Source organism: Heliangelus exortis, unplaced genomic scaffold (genome assembly GCF_036169615.1).
Source record: "Heliangelus exortis unplaced genomic scaffold, bHelExo1.hap1 Scaffold_119, whole genome shotgun sequence".
Classification (NCBI taxonomy): domain Eukaryota; kingdom Metazoa; phylum Chordata; class Aves; order Apodiformes; family Trochilidae; genus Heliangelus; species Heliangelus exortis.
In genome coordinates, this window is record NW_027285939.1 from 10,105 (window position 1) to 29,289 (window position 19,185).

Genomic DNA, 19,185 nt, shown 5'->3' on the forward strand with positions numbered 1-19,185 from the left:
AAATATGGGAATTTATGGGAATTTGGAGACAAACCCCAGCCCAAAAACCCAAAAAATACCCAAAAAACCCAAAAACCTGAAAAAACCAAAAAACCCAATAAAAGAAAAAAAAAAACCACCAAAACCCAAGAGAAAACCACAAAAAAACCCAAAAACAAACCCCAAAATCCTCAAAAAAGCCCCAAAAAACCCCCCAAAACCAACCCCAAAACTTGCAAAAAACACAAAAAAACACCAAAAAAACCGAAACCCACCAATAAAAACAAAAAACCCCAAAAAAACCCCAACAAACAAAAAAAAGAACCCCAAAAAACCTCAATAAGACCCCCAAAACCCCCCAAAAAAAACCACCCCAAAAAACCCCACAAACCCCCCAAAAAAACCCTCAAAACCAAAAAGAACCCTCAAAAAAACCCAAAACACTTTAAAAAACCCCAAACCCCCTCCCAAAAACCCCAAAAAACAAACAAAAAAAACCTCCAAAATCCCCCCAAACAACAAAAAAACCCCAAAAAACCAAGAAAGAAACCCCAAAATAAAAACTCCCCCAAAAAAACCCAATAAAAAGCCCCCGGAGCCCCCCAAAAAAACCCAAAATACCCCCAAAACCCAAAAAAAACCCTCCAAAAAAACCCCAAAACCAGAAAATGCCCTAAAAAAACCCCAACCCCCCCAGAAAACCCAATAAAAGCCCCCAAAAACCAAAAAAAATCCAAAACCCCCACAAAAAAAAACCCAAAACCCAAAAAAACCCAAAAAAAACCCAAAAACCTCCCCAAAACCAAAAAACACCCCCCCAAAAAAAAAACCCAAAAAACCCCCTCAATAAAATAATAAGAATTTTATGAGACCCCCCCCACCCCAAGAAGATCCCAAAAGAACCCAAAGATCCAATAAAACCTCAAAAAACCCCAAAAACAATAAAAACAAAAAAAACCCCCAAAACCTCGAAGCCCCCCCAAAAAAACCCCAAGACCCCCAAAAAACCTTAAAAAAAAAACCCAAAACCTTAAAGAAACCCAATAAAAACCCCCAAAAAAATTTTCTGGGCTCCCCCCCACACCCCCTGACCCCAAAATGGGGGGGGGAGGGGGGTGGAAAAAACCCCAAAAACTCCAGAAAAGGCTCCAGAGGGATTGGGAAGAGCTGAGGAAACGTTGGGAAAAGTTTTGGGGGGGTCCTGGAAGAGGGGGGGGAGGGGCCTGAGGGCTTCCTGGGAGGGAGGGGAAGAGATTGGGGGGTGAAAAAAACCCTAAAAAACGAAAAAATCTGGAAAAAAACCCTAAACGAGCCCCAAAAAACCAAATAAAACAAAAACAAATAAAAAAAAAAACCCACCAAAAAAACCAAAACCCAAAATGACCCAAAAAAAGCCCAATAAAACAATCAAAAAATGAATAATTTTATGGGAATTTTATGAGACTTGCCACACCCCAAAAACCAAAAAAAACCTCAAAAGAACCTCAAAAAAACTCAAAAGAACCCAAAAAAACCTCAAAAAACCCCAAAACAAAACAAAAAAACACAAAATCCCCCAAAAAACAAACAAAAAAAAAACCCCACAACAACCCTCCAAAAAAGCCTGAAAAACCCAAAAAAAACCCCAGTAAAACAAAACAAAAAAAAGAAAACCCCAAAAACCCCAATTAAAACCATCAAAAAATTAATAATAATTTCATGGGAATTTTATGGGACCCCCCCAGACCCTGACCACAAAACCCCAAAAAAAACCCAAAAGAACCGAAAAAAACACCAAAACCCAAGAAAAACAAAAGAAAACCCCAATAAAACAAAAAAAACCTCCCCAAAAAACCCAAAAACCCCCTAAAAACCCCAAAAGACAAAAACACCCAAAACCCCCCCTAAAAACCGAAAAAAACCAAAAAAACCCCAAAAAAACCTCCCAGAAAACCAAAAAACCCCATTAAAACAAAAAAAAAGCAAAAATCCCACCCCCCCCAAAAAAACCCAAAAAACCAAAAAACCCAATGAACCCCTCCAAAAATTAATAAGAATTTCATGGGAATTTATGGGACCCCCCCACACCCTGACCCCAATAAACCCAAAAAAAAAACCCAAAAAACCCAATAAAACCCAAAAACAAAAAAAACCCAACTCCCCAAAAACCAAAAAAAAACCCAAAAAGCCCAAAAAAAAACCCCCAACCCCCCCCCAAAATACAAAAAAACAAAAAAAAACCCCAGCCCCCCCCAAAAAACCCCAAAAACCCCAATAAAACCCAAAAAAAACCCTCCAAAAAAGTCCCCAAAAAACCCCAATAACCCCCCCAAAAAAAACCCAAAAAAACCCCAATTAAAGCTCCCAAAAAAAAAACCCAAAAAAACCAAAAAAACCCAAAAAAAAGTACCCAAAAAAACCTCAATAAAACCCCAAAAAAACCCAATAAAAACCCCCAAACCCCCCCCAAAAAAACAAAAAAAAATCCCACCAAAAAGCCAAAAAAATCCCAATAAAACCCCCCCAAAAAAACACCAAAAAACCCCTAGTATAAACCAAAAAAACCCTTAAACCCCCCCCCAAAAAATCCAAAAAACCTAAAAAAAACCAGAAAACCCCCCCAAAAAACCCCAATAAAAACCCCCCGAAGCCCCCCAAAAAAAACCAAAAAAAACCCAATAAAAACCCCAATAAAAGCCCCCCAAGACCCCCCAAAAAGCCAAAAAAAAAAAACCCCAAAAAACCCCCAATAAACCCCAATAAATTCCCCCCAAAAAAACCCCCCAAATCCCCCCAAAAAACCAATAAAAAACCCCAAAACCCCCCCAAAAAAGAAAACCAAAAAAAAGAACCCCAAAAAACCTCAATAAAACAAAAAAAAACCCCAATAAAAACCCCCCCAAACCCCCCCAAAAAAAATCCCCCCAAAAAATTTAAAAAAAAAACCAAAAAACCCCCCAAAACCCCCCCAGAACCCCCCTAAAAATTCAATAAAAACCCCCCAAAAAACACCAAAAAAACCCCAATATAAACCCAAAAAGCCTTAAAAAGCCTCCCAAAAACTCAAAAAACCTCCAAAAAAATCCCCCCAAAAAAACCTTAAAAAAACCAAAAAAACCCCCAACCCCCCCCCAAAAAACCCCTCAAAAAACCCCAATAAAACCCCAAAAAACCCCAAAACCCCCTAAAAAGCCCCATTCGGTGTCTCCCCCCCCACCCCAAGGTGCCCCCTCCCCTCCCCCCTTGATGACGTCACGGGGAGATAATTAATGAATCATTAACGAGAGATTAAAAAAAAAAAAAAAGAAAAGGGTGGGGGTGGGGGAGGGGTGAGGGGGTGATGACGTCATCAAGGGCACCTTGGGAGGGGGCACCTTGGGGCGGGGGGAGGGGAAACTGAGGCACGAAGGGGGGAAATTGGGGTAAAAAAGGGGGAAATTGGGGTGGAAAATGGGGGGGAAACTGAGGCACGGGGGGAGCTGGGGGTGGGGGAGGGGAAACTGAGGCACAGAGAGACCTGGGGGGGGAAACTGAGGCACAGGGGGAGCAGGAGGTGGGGGAGGGGAAACTGAGGCAGGGGGGGAGGTGCTGGGGTTGAGGTGACCTTGGGGCGGTTCCTGGGGATGGAGGAGGGGGAGGGGAGGGGAGAGGTATAAAGGGAAGGGAGTGGGAGGAACTGGGAGGAACTGGGAGGAACTGGGAGCTGCGATGGGGAAGGAGGTGAGGGGAGAGGAAGGGGGAGGGGGAGAGGGATTGGGGTGGACTGGGATGGACTGGGATGGACTGGGATGGACTGGGATGGAGATGATGGAAGTGATGGAAATGGAGATGGATGGACTGGGATGAACTGGGATGGACTGGGATGGTTGGAAGTGGTGGAGATGATGGAGGAGGTTAGAGATGGATTGGGATGAACTGGGATGAACTGGGATGGACTGGGATGGATTGGGGTGGATTGGGATGGACTGGGATGGATTGGGGTGGATTGGGGTGGGTTGGGATGGACTGGGATGGACTGGGATGGATTGGGGTGGATTGGGATGAACTGGGATGGATTGGGATGGACTGGGATGGACTGGGATGGTTGGAGCTGTTTGGGTGGAGCTGGCGACCTCCCGGGTGACCTTTGACCTCTGACCCCCAGGAGCGCTACGAGGTTGGGCCGCGGGGTCAGGCGGGAGCCAAGGGGCGTGGCCAGCGCAGGAAGGAGAAGCTGGAGGACATGAAGAAAGAGATGGACGTGGTAGGGGAACTGGGAGGCACTGGGAGGCACTGGGAGGTCAACTGGAGTGAGCTGGGAGGGACTCGGTGGGACTGGGATGTACTGGGAGGGAACTGGGAAGTCAACTTGGCAACTGGGAGGTCAACTGGAGCGACCTGGGAGGGACAAGGCGGGACTGGGATGTACTGGGAGGGACTGGGAGGTCAACAGAGGGGACAAGAGGTCAACTTGTCAACCGGGAGGTCAACTGGAGTGAGCTGGGAGGGACTCGGTGGGACTGGGATATACTGGGAGGGACTGGGAGGTCAATGGAGGGTCTGAGAGGTCAACACGGCAACTGGGAGGTCAACTGGAGCGAGCTGGGAGGGACTGGGATATACTGGGAGAGTGGGAGGTCAATGGAGGGTCCGAGGGGTCAATTCAGCAACTGGGAGGTCAACTGGAGTGAGCTGGGAGGGACTTGGTGGGACTGGGATATACTGGGAGGGGCTGGGAATGACTGAGAGGTGACCTTGGGGACTGGGAGGTCAAGTGGAGCAAACTGGGTGGGACTGAGATATACTGGGAGGGCCTGGAGGGTCAACTGGAGTGAACTGGGAGTGACAAGGTGGGACTGGAATGTACTGAGAGGGAACTGGGATGTATTGGGAGGGACTGGGAGGTCAACGGAGGGTCCGAGAGGTCAACTCAGCAACTGGGAGGTCAACTGGAGCAAACTGGGAGGGACAAGGAGGGACTGGGACGTACTGGGAGGGGTCAAAGGTCAGGGGTCGTTGCCTACAGGATGACCACAGGCTGGAGGTGCCCGACCTGGAGGTCAAGTACAGCACCAGCAGCACCAAGGTCGTGACCTTTGACCCCATTGACCCATGACCCCAGGACCCATTGACCCCATGACCCCATCGACCCCATTGGTCGCATCAACCCCATTGACCCCCTTGATCCCATCAATCCCATTGGTCCCGTTGACCCTGTTGACCCCATGACCCCATGACCTCATTGAGCCAATCGACCCCATGACCCCATTGACCCCATGACCCGATGACCCCATCAACCCCATCGACCCCATTGGCCCCATTGACCCCATTGACCCCATCGACCCCATCGACCCCATCGACCCCATTGGCCCCATTGACCCCATTGACCCCATCGACCCCATTGGCCCCATTGACCCCATTGACCCCATTGACCCCATCGACCCCATCGACCCCATCGGCCCCATTGGCCCCATTGGCCCCATTGACCCCATTGACCCCATTGGCCCCATTGACCCCATCGACCCCATTGACCCTATGACCCATTGACCCCATCAACCCCATTGACCCCATTGACCCCATTGGCCCCATTGACCCCATGATCCCATCAACCCCATTGACCCCATGACCTCATTGACCCAGTCGACCCCATGACCCCATTGACCCCATGACCCCAGGACCCCATTGACCCCGTGACCCCGTGTCCCCAGGGCCTAGCGGAGGCCTTGGCCGCCGAGCGCTTGCTCCGGGATGGTCCCAACGAGCTCCGCCCCCCCCGGGGGACCCCCGAGTGCATCAAATTTGGGCGGCAGTTGGCGGGGGGGCTCCAGTGCCTCATGTGGGTGGCGGCCGCCATTTGCCTCATCGCTTACGGCGTCCAAGAAGGAGAAGGTGACAGCGGCAGCTCCGACAACGTGAGTTGGCTCCTTGGCCGGAGGCATCCGGGGCCACCCGGCTACCGGGCAGCGCCGTGGGGGGGAAGATTTGGGGCCGCCCAGCCCCCCTGGGTCCCACCTCGAGGTCCTCATCGTGTCCCCCACCCCACCCCAAGCTCTACTTGGCCATCGCCCTCATCGCCGTCGTGGTGGTCACCGGGTGCTTCGGCTACTACCAGGAGTTCAAGAGCACCAACATCATCGCCAGCTTCAAGAACTTGGTCCCTCAGGTGAGGTCACGTCTCCTCGGGTCCCCGGGACCCCTCCCCAGACCTTTGGGTCCTTTCCCCAAGGCCTGGCTCCCACCCGGACCTCTCGGGGCCATCTTGGGCGTTTGGCTTCTTCATGGCCCCCAAGGTTCCTCATGAACATCTCAGGTCCAGCATGGCCACCAGGCTCCTTCTGGCCACCTGGGACCCCTCTTTGATGCCTGGGTCCCTATTTGGACCTCTTGGTCCCACCTGGACCTTTTGGGGCCACCTGAACCTCTTGGAGCCATCTTGGCCACTTGGGTTCTTCATGACCCCCAAGGTTCCTCCTCAGCTCCAAGGGTTCTCCTGACCTCCTGGGGCCACCAATGGCCACCGGGCACCTCCTGGGCATCCTGGGTCCCTTTTTTTGGACCTTTTTGTCCCCTTCCAGCAAGCCACGGTCATCCGAGGAGGTGACAAACTCCAGATCAATGCCAACGAGCTGGTGGTGGGCGACCTGGTGGAGATCAAAGGCGGCGACCGCGTCCCCGCCGACATCCGCATCATCTCCGCTCAAGGGTGCAAGGTGGGGGATGGGCACCCCGAGGTCCTTGGGGTGAGGGCGGGGGGTGGGGGGGTCAGTGGGGGTCTCCCAGAGGTCACCTCCCACCCCTCCTAGGTGGACAACTCCTCCTTGACCGGAGAATCGGAGCCCCAGACGAGGTCACCCGAGTGCTCCCACGATTCCCCCCTGGAGACCCGGAACATCGCCTTCTTCTCCACCATGTGCCTGGAAGGTAGGGAGCACCTGGGTGCCACCTGGACACCTGGGGGTCACCTGGACCTCTTGGGTCCCTATCTGGACACCTGGGTCCATTTGGGTCACCTGGGGCCCACCTGGAGGTCTTGGGTTCCTCTTGACCTCTTGGGTTCCTCTTGACCTCTTGGGTTCCTCTTGACCTCTTGGGTTCCTCCTCAACCCCAAGGGGTCTCCTGGCCACCTGGGGCCACCAACGACCACTTGGGTCCCTTTGGGTCACCTGGGTCCCTTTGGGTCACCTGGAGCCCTTTGGGACACCTGGGTCCCACTTGGACCTCTTGGGTCAACGTTGGCCATTTGGGTTCTTCATAGCCCCCAAGGTTCCTCCTCAACCCCAAGGGGTCTCCTGACCTCCTGAGGCCTCTTTGGCCACCTGGGGCCACCAATGGCCACCTGGGGCCCTTTGGGTCACCTGGGGCCCTTTGGGTCACCTGGGGCCCACCTGGAGGTCTTGGGTTCCTCTTGACCACTTGGGTTCCTCTGGACCTCTTGGGCTCCTCCGGACCTCTTGGGTTCCTCCTCAACCCCAAGGGGTCTCCCGGCCACCTGGGGCCACCAATGGCCACCTGGCTCCTGGTGGCCACCAGGGTCCCCTCCCTGACCCCCCGTCTGTCCCTAGGGACCGCCATGGGCTTGGTGATCAACACCGGGGACAGGACCATCATCGGCCGCATCGCCAGTTTGGCTTCCGGGGTGGAGAACGAGAAGACCCCGATCGCCATCGAGATCGAGCACTTCGTTGACATCATCGCCGGCCTCGCCATCTTCTTCGGGGCCACCTTCTTCGTGGTGGCCATGGTCATTGGTTACCCTTTCCTCAGGGCCATGGTCTTCTTCATGGCCATCGTGGTGGCTTATGTCCCCGAGGGCCTCTTGGCCACTGTCACGGTAGGCTCAGGGCCTACCCTTGCTTGGGGCCTACCCTTGTTTGGGGCCTACCCTCGCCTTGGGCTGGGGAGGTCCCCTGGGCAGCCACTGGGTGATGTGGCCACCTCAGGGGAGCCTTGGGGGACCCCGGGGGTCACCTGGGACCCACGAGGCCTTCGTGGCACCAACACAAAACCCCCAAAGCCTTGGGCCCTCCATGGGACCGCAGGGTTGACCCCTGAGGTCCTCGTGCATTCCTCGCCACCCACGGGTGCTACCCGAGCCTTGAGGACCCCCAGGGTGTCCCCAAAACTCCCCCCCCAACCCACAAAGTCCTGGGATGTCCCACGAGAAGCCAAGACCCCAAGGTGGCTTCTCCTTGGCCCAACATCTTTGGTGGCTTCGCCAAGGTCCCTGCTGGCTCCGAAGCCACCCGAGGAGGCCCGGGTGGGTGCCACGGGTGTCCCAGGGTGCTGAGGAACTTTGCCCCCACCCTTCAGGTTTGTCTCTCGTTGACGGCCAAACGATTGGCCCGGAAGAACTGCGTGGTGAAGAACCTGGAGGCCGTGGAGACTTTGGGTTCCACTTCCGTCATCTGCTCCGACAAAACGGGGACCTTGACCCAGAACCGGATGACAGTCGCCCACCTCTGGTTTGACAACCAGATCCACGCGGCCGACACCACCGAGGACCAATCAGGTGACCCCGAAACCCCCAAACCCACGGGGAACACGTGGGGTCCACCCGGAACCCTCGGAACCGCCCGGGGGCCGTCGGGTTCCTCCTCGAGCCCAAGGTTCAACCTCAACGCTTGAAGACCCCCCCGGTGGACCAATGGCTCCTCCGAGGCCCTTCCGGTGAACTGACCAATCCCCGTGGCCCTTCTAACCCAGGTCAGAGCTTCGACCAATCCTCGGAGACCTGGGCCATGTTGAGCCGCGTCATCACCCTCTGCAACCGCGCCGAGTTCAAGCCTGGCCAAGAAGAGGTCCCTGTGGCCAAGGTGTGGGGCAGGGACCCATAGGGACCATCTATGGGGCTGGGAGGACCCATGGGGGCCATCTTTGGGGTTTGGAGGACCCATGGGGGCCATCTTTGGGGCTTGGAGGACCTCTAGGGATCATCTATGGGGCTGGGAGGACCTATGGGGACCTTCTGTGGGGCTGGGAGGACCTAGAGGGAAAATCTATGGGGCTGGGAAGACCTCTAGGGGCCATCTATGGGGTTTTGGGGACCCATGGGGACCTTCTATGGGGCTTGGAGGACCCATAGAGACCATTTATGGGGTTTGGAGGACCCATGGGGGCCATCTTTGGGGCTTGGAGGACCTCTAGGGATCGTCTATGGGGCTGGGAGGACCCATGGGGACTTTCTATGGGGTTTGGAGGACCTGGAGGGAAAATCTATGGGGCTGGAAGCCCCGCCCACTGAAGCCCCGCCCCCCGTCCCAGCGTGACGTCATTGGCGACGCCTCGGAGACGGCGCTGCTGAAGTTCGCGGAGGTGACGATGGGGTCGGTGGCCGAGGCCCGGGCAAGGTTCCCCAAGGTGGCCGAGCTGCCCTTCAACTCCACCAACAAGTTCCAGGTGAGGCTACCGGGAGGTCCCAGGTGGCCACTGGAGGCCCCTGGGTGGCCAGGAGGTCCCAGTTGGCCACTGGTGGCCAATGGTGGCCCTGGGTGGTCAGGAGATCCCTTGGGGTTGAGGAGGAACCCAAGTGACCAACGTTGACCCAAGAGGTCCTGATGGGGCCCTAGGTGGCTGAGGTAGCCCTGGGTGGCCAAGATGGCCCCAAGAGGTCCAGATGGGGCCCTAGGTGGCCGAGGTGTCCCCTAGTGGCCAAGGTGGCCCCAGGTGGCCAATGGTGGCCCTGGGTGGCAAGGAGATCCCTTAAGGTTGAGGAGGAACCTTGGGTTCCATGAAGAAACCAAGTGGCCAATGTTGACCCAAGAGGTCCTGATGGGGCCCTGGGTGGCCGAGGTGACCCCAGGTGGCCAAGGTGTCCCCAGGAGTTCCTGATGGGGACCCAGGTGGCCACTGGTTGCCCTGGGTGGCCAGGAGACCCCTTGGGGTTGAGGAGGAACCTTGGGTTCCATGAAGAACCCAAGTGGCCAACGTTGACCCAAGAGGTCCAGGTGGCCCCAGGAGGTCCAGATGGGGCCCTAGGTGGCTGAGGTGTCCCCTGGTGGCCAAGGTGGCCCCAGGTGGCCACTGGTTGCCCCGGTTGGCCAGGAGACCCCTTGGTGCTGAGGAGGAACCTTGGTGGCCAAGGTGGCCCCAAGTGGCCAGCGTTGACCCAAGAGGTCCTGATGGGGCCCCGGGTGGCCGAGGTGGCCCCGGGAGGTCCCGGCGGGTCTTGGGGGTTCCCGGGGTGACCCAGGGTCCCCCCCCCAGGTCTCTGTCCATGATTTTGGGGAGCGTCAGCTGCTGGTGCTGAAAGGGGCCCCGGAACGGGGTGCTGGAGCGGTGCTGCGGGGTCCTCCTGAAGGGGCAGGAGGTGGCCTTGGACGCCCCGTGGAGAGGGGACTTCGAGGGGGCCTACGCGGAGCTGGGGGGGCGTGGGGAGAGGGTGCTGGGTGAGTGGGGCCTGGGGAGAGGGGGGGGGGGAGGTCGTGGGGACGCGGGGACGTTGGGGACAGTGGGGACATTTTGGGGAAATGGGGACATTGGGGACACTGTGGGTGGTGGGGACATTGGGGACAATGGGGACACTGTGGGGACTTGGGGGACATCATGGGGAGATGGGGACACTGTGGGGACATGGACACTGGGGTTTTGGGGACATTGGGGACATTTTGGGGAATTGGGGACACTGGGGACATTGGGGACACTGGGGGGACTTGGGGGACATCGTGAGGATGTGGGGACATTGCGGACACCACGAGGAGAGGGGGGACACTGTGGGGTTTTGGGGACAATGGGGACACTGTGGGGACGTGGGGGGGCACCATGGGGTGGGGGTGGGGCATTGGGGACAACGGGGACACCACAAGGAGGTGGAGCTGGGAACCAGTTGGGTCCCTGAGGTCCGGTGTCACCCGATGTCCCCCGATGTCCCCACCGGAGGCTTCTGCGCCCGGTGGCTCCCAGCAGGGACGGTGACATCGGGGACAGACCCCGAGACCCTTCCGGAGGTGGCCGTGGGCCTCTGCTTCACGGGTTTGGTGGCCATGATTGACCCCCCCAGGGCCACCGTCCCCCAGGCTGTCCTCAAGTGTCGCACGGCAGGGATCAGGGTGAGGGACGTGGGGACAATGGGGACAATGGGGACATTGTGGACATTTTGAAGCCATTGGGGATGTTGGGAACATTTTGGGGACAATGGGGGCGTTGGGGGTATTGGGGGCGTTGGGGACGTTGGGGACATGGGGGGTGTTGGGGACAATGGGGACACTGGGGACAATGGGGACATTGGGGACAATGGGGGCGTTGGGGACGTTGGGGACGTTGGGGACATGGGGGGTGTTGGGGACAATGGGGACACTGGGGACATTGTGGACATTTTGGGGCCATTGGGGGAGTTGGGGACATTTTGAAGACTTTGGGGCCATTGGGGACATTTTGGGGACAATGGGGGTGTTGGGGACATTTTGAAGACATTGGGGACGTTGGGGGCGTTGGGGACATTTTGGGGACATTTGGGACACTGGGGACATTTGGAAGACATTGGGGACATTTTGAAGACTTTGGGGCCATTTTGGGGACATTGGGGACATTTTGGGGACATTTTGGGGACATTGGGGGCGTTGGAGCCATTGCGGCCATTTTGAAGACACTGGGGCCATTTTGGGGACATTGGGGACGTTGGGGACAGCGGTGCCAGGGTGGAGAGGGGGGTGTCCACGTGTCCCCCCCCGGTGTCCCCGGTGTCCCCAGGTGATCATGGTGACCGGTGACCACCCCATCACGGCCAAAGCCATCGCCGGGGCCGTTGGGATCCTGGGACCCGGGAGCGAAACCCCCGAGGAGGTGGCGGCGAGGCTGAGGGTGCCACTGGAGAGACTGGAACCAGGGTGGGGGGACATGGGGAGGGGACTGGGAGGGACTGGGAGGGGATTGGGAGGGGACTGGGAGGGACTGGGAGGGGATTGGGAGGGGATTTAAGGGGACTGGGAGAGACGGGGAGGGGATTTGGAGGGACTGGGAGGGGATTGGGAGCACTGGGAGGGACTGGGAGGGGATTTAAGGGGACTGGGAGGGGCTGGGAGGGGATTGGGAGGGACTGGGAGGGACTGGGAGGGACTGGGGGCGGATTGGGAGGGACTGGGGGGGGATTGGGAGGGACTGGGAGGTGGTGGCGAGGCTGAGGGTGCCACTGGAGAGACTGGAACCAGGGTGGGGGGACATGGGGAGGGGACTGGGAGGGACTGGGAGGGGGTTTGGAGGGACTGGGAGGGGCTGGAAGGGGATTGGGAGGGACTGGGAGGGGATTTAAGGGGACTGGGACGGAGTGGGAAGCACTGGGAGGGACTGGAGGCCGGTTGACTCCCGGTTGCCCCCTGTCCCCCCAGGCAGGCCCGGGCCCGCGTGGTGACGGGGGGGGAGTTGGCGGCCATGGCACCCGGGAGGTTGGAGGAGCTGCTGAGGCTCCACCCCGAGATCGTCTTCGCCCGAACGTCACCACAGCAAAAACTCGTGATTGTGGAGAGCTGCCAGAGGCTGGTGGGGACACCGGGGACATCAGGGACATTGGGGACATCGGGGACATCAGGGACACCGGGGACATTGGGGACACCGGGGACATCGGGGACATTGGGGACATCGGGGACATCAGGGACACCGGGGACATCGGGGACACCGGGGACATCGGGGACATCGGGGACACCGGGGACATCGGGGACATTGGGGACATCGGGGACATCGGGGACATTGGGGACATCGGGGACATCGGGGACATCGGGGACATTGGGGACATCGGGGACACCGGGGACATTGGGGGACATCGGGGACATCGGGGACATTGGGGACATCGGGGACATCGGGGACATTGGGGACACCGGGGACATTGGGGACATCGGGGACATCGGGGACATCGGGGACATTGGGGACATCAGGGGTGTTGGGAACACTGGGGGCAACGGGGACGTTGGGGGAAAAATTGGGGATTTGGGAGGGTTGGGGACACCGGGGACGTTGGGGACATCGAGGGTGTTGGGAGCGTTGGGGACGTTGGGAGCGTTGGGGGCATTGGGTACGATGGGAACAATGGGGGAAAACCTGGGGATTTGGGGACATTGGGGACATTGGGGACATCGGGGGTGTTGGGAGCGTTGGGGACATTGGGGGAAAAATTGGGGATTTGGGGGGGTTGGGGACATCGGGGACATTGGGGGGTTGCCAATGGGGGTGCCACATTGATCTCCCCAAAGTCCCTCATGTCCCCAAGATGCCACCATTTTGACGCCCCTCACCCACCCTGATGTCCCCCATGTCCCCAAGATGCCACCACCTTGTCACCCAACCCATATCCCCAAGATGCCACCATTTTGACACCCCCAAAGTCTCCAAGATGCCACCATTTTGATGTCCCTCACCCCACCCCGATGTCCCCGATGTCCCCAGGGAGCCATCGTGGCGGTGACAGGGGACGGGGTGAACGACTCCCCGGCGCTGAAGCGGGCGGACATCGGGGTGGCCATGGGCATCGCCGGCTCCGACGCCGCCAAGAACGCGGCTGACATGATCCTGCTGGACGACAACTTCGCCTCCATCGTCACCGGCGTGGAGCAAGGTGGGGGACAGGGGGTCACCCGGGGGGAGGGGACACCGAGGAGGACACCTGGGGACACCCAGGGAGGGATTGAGGGAAATTGTCACCAGGATACTTGGGGCCACGGGGTCGTGGCCACCAAGAGGGTGGTGGTGACACCAGGGGACATCTGGGCCACCAGCTGGGACCAGGGACACCTCAAGGGTGATGGGTGACACCAGGGGACATCAGAGCCACCATCAGGGACCGTGGGGACATCGAGGGATTGAGGGAAATTGTCACCAAGAGGGTGATGGGGGACACCGGGGGACATCTGGGCCACCATCTTGGAGTATGGGGACCTCGAGGGATGGGGTCACGGCCACCAAGACACTTGGGTCCATGGGGTCACGGCCACCAAGGGGGAGGTGACACCGAGGAGGACACCGGGGACACCGGGGGACATCGAGGGACTGAGGGAAATTGTCACCAAGAGGGTGATGGGGGACACCGGGGGACATCGGGGCCACCACTGGGGCCATGAGGGCCTCAAGGGATGGGTCCACGGCCACCAAGAGGGTGCTGGGTGACATCTGGGCCACCAGTGGGGACCTCAAGGGTGATGGGTGACACCAGGGGACATCGGGGCCACCACTGGGACCGTGGGGACCTCAAGGGATGGGTCCACGGCCACCAAGAGGGTGCTGGGTGACACCGGGGGCCACTTGGTCCCGTGGCCTCCTCTCCGCTGGGTCCCGTGGGTCCCTGGGGCAGCAGAGGAGGGGGTTGGGTGGGGGGTGGGGGAGGTGGTGACAGCGATGTCCCCAAGGCCTCCTGTCCCCTCCCCAGGCCGCTTGATCTTCGACAACCTGAAGAAATCCATCGCCTACACCTTGACCAAGAACATCCCCGAGCTCACCCCCTACCTCATCTACATCACCGCCAGCATCCCCCTCCCCCTGGGCTGCATCACCATCCTCTTCATCGAGCTCTGCACCGACATCGTGAGCACCCCAAAAAAATCCTTGGGAGCCCCCAAAAAACCCCCGGAACCCCCCCAGCACCCATTGGGCCCATTGGGCGTTGAGTAACGGCTGAGGTTCCTCAACATAAGTTCTTCACATTGAGGTTCTTCAACTTTGGGGTCTTCATTTAGACCTTGAGGGGCTTCAGGTGGGCACGTGGGTGACACCCTTGGGTGCTCAGGTCCCACCCCAACTGCTGGGACCCTTCCTAGCACCCAGCACCCATTGGGCGTTGAGTAATGGTTGGGGACCCTCAATGCAAGTTCTGCCCATTGAGGTTCTTCAACTTTGGGGTCTTTATATCGAGCTTGAGGGGCTTCATCTGGACCTTGAGGGGTTCTGGGCGACACCCTTGGGTGCTCGGGTCCCTTCTGGACCCGTGGGACCCCCCACCCAAACTCCCGGAACCCCCCCCAGCACCCAGGACCCACGGGGCATTGAGTTGTGGTTGAGGTTCCTCAACACAAGTTCTTCACGTTGAGGTTCTTCAACTTGAGGGTCTTCACCTGGACCTTGAGGGGTTCTGGGTGACACCCTTGGGTGCTCGGGTCCCTACTGGACCCCTGGCACCCTCCCCAGCACCCATGGGGCATTGAGTAACAATTGAGGTTCCTCAAGCCAAGAACCAGGTTCTTCACCTTGGGGGTCTTTATATGGAGCTTGAGGAGGTCTGGGTGACACCCTTGGGTGCTCAGGTCCCTTCTGGGCCCCTGGGCCCCTCCCCAGCACCCAGCACCCATGGGGCGTTGAGTAACGGTTGAGGTTCCTCAAGGCAAGTTCTTCACGTTGAGGTTCTTCAACTTTGGGGTCTTCATTTGGACCTTGAGGGGCTTCAGGTGGGCACCTGGGTGACACCCTTGGGTGCTTGGGTCCCTCCGGGACCCCTGGGACCCCCCCTCAAACCCTGGCACCCTCCCCAGCACCCACGGGGTGTTGAGTTGTGGTTGAGGTTTCTCAACCCAAGTTCTGCCCGTTGAGGTTCTTCAACTTTGGGGTCTTCGCCTCGACCTTGAGGGTTCTTGGGTTACACCTTGGGTGCTGGGTGACACCCTTGGGTGCCTGGGTCCCTGCTGGGCCCCGGGACATTGGTGGTTGAGGTTCCTCAACAGAAGTTCTTCGCGTTGAGTTTCTCCAACTTGGGCGTCTTCACCTCGACCTTGAGGGGGTCTTGGGTGGCACCTTTGGGTGCTGGGTGACACCCTTGGGTGCCCGGGTCCCTCACGGGGTCCCCTCTGTCCCCTCCCAGTTCCCATCGGTCTCCTTGGCCTACGAGAAGGCGGAAAGTGACATCATGCAACCTCAAACCCCCGCAACCCTCGCCGCGACCGATTGGTCAACGAGCCCTTGGCCGCCTACTCCTACTTCCAGATAGGTGGGGGGAGGGGCCTTGGGGGGGGGGGTGTGGGTGGGCGGGGGCCAAAAGGGTGGGGTCTGTGGACGCCATGATGGGTGGGTCAATGGCCACCATGATTGGATCAATGGCCACCATGTTGGGTCACTGGCCGCCATGTTGGGTCAATGGCCGCCATGTTGGGTCACTGGCCGCCATGATTGGGTCAGTGGCCACCATGATGGTTGGGTTAATGGCCGCCATGTTGGGTCAATGGCCGCCATGTTGGGTCAGTGGCCGCCATGACAGTTGTGTCCCTGTGCCCCCGCCCCTTTTGTCCCCGCCCCGTAGGTGCCATCCAATCCTTCGCTGGCTTCACCAATTACTTCGTGGCCATGGCCCAGGAGGGTTGGTGGCCACTGCTCTGCCTGGGGCTTCGAGCCCAGTGGGAGGACCCCCCACCAGCAGGAGCTGCAGGACAGCTACGGGGCAGCAGTGGGTAGGGACCCCCCCACCCCCCACCCCCCACCCCCACCCCCACCCCCACAGGGACCCCCCTGGGCACCTCCGGGGGCACCAACCCCATGGGGACCTCGAGGTGGCCTCGAAACCCACAAAAACCTCGAGGTGGCCTCAAGCCCGTGGGGACCTTGGGGTCCTCCCCACCCCACAGAGACCTCAGGGTGCCCCCCACCCACCCCATGGTCACCTCCCTCCGGGTCCTCCCCACCCTATGATGACCCCCGGGTGCCCCCCACCCACCCCACGGTGACCTCGAAGCCCACAAAAACCTTGAGGTGGCTCCGACCCCATGATGCCCCCACCCCTGTGACCCCCCCCACCCTATGATGACCCCCCGGGTGCCCCCCCATGTCCTGTCCCCCCCCAGTGACCCCCATGTCCTGCCGCCCCTGGGTGCCCCCCCACCCCCCTGGTGCTCTCAGGGGTGCCCCCCCACCCCCCAGTGACCCCCGTGTCCTGCCCCCCCCGGGTGCCCCCCCCCCCTCTGATGCCCTCAGGGTCCTTCCCCCACCCCGGGTGCTGTGACCCCCCCACCCTATGATGACCCCTGGGTGCTGTGTCCCCCCCCCCTGTCCTGCCCCCCCTGGGTGCCCCCCCACCCCCTGGTGCCCTCAGGGTGCCCCCGGGGTGCCCCCCACCCCCCACTGACCCCCGTGTCCCCCCCCAGACCTTCGGGCAGCGCCTGGCCCAGCAGTTCACGGCCTACTCCGTGTTCTTCGTCAGCATCGAGCTCTGCCAGGTCGCTGACGTCCTGATCCGCAAGACCCGGCGCCTCTCCCTGCTCCAGCAGGGCCTCTGCCGGTGCCTATGGGGGCTATAGGGGCTATAGGGGCTATAGGGGCTATAGGGGCTATAGGGGGGCTGTGGGGGCTATAGGGGCTATGGGGGGCTGTGGGGGGTTATGGGGGCTATGGGGGGCTATAGGGGCTATGGGGGGCTATGGGGGCTATAGGGGTCTGTGGGGGGCTATAGGGGGCTATAGGGGGCTATGGGGGCTATAGGGGCTATAGGGGGGCTATAGGGGCTATGGGGGGCTATGGGGGGGCTATGGGGGGCTATAGGGGGCTATAAGGGGTCTGAGGCCTAAGGGTGTTATAGGGTGGTATAGGGGGCTATGGATACTATAGGCCCCTATGGGTGCTATAGGAGGCTATAGGGGGTTATAGGGTCCTATGGATGCTATAGGGGTGCTATAGGGGGCTATGGGGGTCTATAGGGGGTAGGGGGTGCTCTGGGGTTCCATCAGAACCTATGGAGACCTTCTGGTTCCTATGGGGTGTGGAAGGGTTCTGGTGGTGCTATAGGGGGCTATGGGGTCTATAGGGTGCTATAGGGGACTCTGGGACCTATGGGGTCTGTAGGGTTCCCTATGGGGCTGGAGGTGCTCTGGGGCTCCACCAGAACCTTCTGGTTCCTATGGGGTCTGAAGGGTTCTGGCGGTGGTTATGGAGTCCGTGGGTGCTATAGGGTGCTATAGGTGCTATAGGGTGGTACAGGGGCCTATGGGTGCTATAGGAGGCTGTGGGGTCTGTAGGGGGTTGGGGGAGCTCTGGGGTTCTACCAGAACCTTCTGGTTCCTATGGGGGTGGAGGGGTTCTGGTGGTGCTATAGGGGGCTATGGGGGTGCTATGGGTGCTATAGGGTGCAATAGGGTGCTAAGGGAGGGGTTCTATAGGGTGCCATAGGGTTCTGTAGGTTCTATAGGGTCCTATAGGGGTTCTATTGGTTCTGTAGGGTTCTGTAGGATTCTTTAGGGTTCTATAGGCTCTATAGGGTGCCTGGGTGTCCTTCCTATAGGTTCTATAGGGTCCTATAGGTTCCTATAGTTTCTACGGGGTCTTACAGGGGTTTTACGGGGCCCTATAGGTTCCTGTGGTTTCCATAGGGTTCTATAGGGTCCTATAGGCTCCATAGGGTGCCCCTGTGTCCGCAGGAACCGGGTCCTCCTGGTCGCCATCTTGTTCCAGCTCTCCCTCGGCTGCTTCCTCTGTTACTGCCCGGGGATGCCCCACGTCTTCCGCTTCACCCCCCTCCGGTACGGGGGGACCCGGGAAGACCCCGGGAAAAGCCCCCAGGAAACGCCCCCGGGACCCCCCCCAAAAGCCACCGAGTTTCCCTGATTCCTCGTTTTTTTCCCCAAACCCCCCCAGGTTCCAGTGGTGGTTGCTCCCCGTCCCCTTCGGCCTCCTCATCCTCGGCTACGACGAAATCCGCAAGTTGGGGGTCAGGAGGCTCCCCGGAAGTGAGCGGCGACCGCCCCTCCCCCACACCCCCCCATCTGCCCCTCCCCCACCCACACCCACACCCACCCCTCCTGCCCCTCCCCCACCCACCCCACCTGCCCCTCCCCCACCCGCCCCTCCTGCCCCTCCCCCACCCACCCCTCCTGCCCCTCCCCCACCCACACCCCCACCCTAGGGGGTCCCAACCCCACCCCCTGGGGACTCTTCCTCACCCCCCACCCCCTCCCCCCACCCCGAGGGGTCCCCTCCCTCCCCTCCCCCCCCTCACCCCCTTTTCTTCGTTCCAGGTTGGTGGGACCGGGAGCTTTACTACTGACCCTGCCCCTCCCCCCGCCGGCAGCTCCCCCCGTGCCTCAGTTTCCCTCCCCCCACTGTTGGGTCCTTTTCTGCCTCAGTTTCCCCTCCCCCCCCCCCCCCACTTCTGGATCTCCCCGTGCCTCAGTTTCCTCTTTTTGTGCCCCAATTTCCCCCTTTTTTACCCCGTGCCTCAGTTTCCCTTTTCCTGCCTCAGTTTCCCCCCCACCCCCAGGCCCCTCTGTGCCTCAGTTTCCCCTCTCTGCACTTCCAGGTCCTTTCCTGCCTCAGTTTCCCTTTTCCTGCCTCAGTTTCCCCACTTTCTGCCCCAATTT

General features: G+C 59.1%; 1 protein-coding gene across 1 annotated transcript; it reads left to right on the top strand.

Annotated features, from left to right (window-relative positions):
- Window positions 1–4,123: 4,123 nt before the first annotated feature.
- Window positions 4,124–18,919, top strand: ATP4A (ATPase H+/K+ transporting subunit alpha). The gene is given in 26 exon segments (XM_071732530.1): window positions 4,124–4,201; window positions 4,964–5,023; window positions 5,646–5,849; window positions 5,987–6,100; window positions 6,513–6,647; window positions 6,741–6,858; window positions 7,501–7,769; window positions 8,249–8,447; window positions 8,642–8,751; window positions 9,200–9,334; window positions 10,142–10,201; window positions 10,203–10,323; window positions 10,814–10,983; window positions 11,624–11,760; window positions 12,259–12,409; window positions 13,310–13,478; window positions 14,286–14,440; window positions 15,708–15,758; window positions 15,761–15,833; window positions 16,143–16,246; window positions 16,248–16,277; window positions 16,279–16,290; window positions 16,981–17,114; window positions 18,247–18,348; window positions 18,464–18,555; window positions 18,844–18,919. Coding segments are annotated over 26 exon segments (2,955 nt in total). The 5' UTR covers window positions 4,124–4,180; the 3' UTR covers window positions 18,873–18,919.
- The last annotated feature ends 266 nt before the right edge of the window (window positions 18,920–19,185 follow it).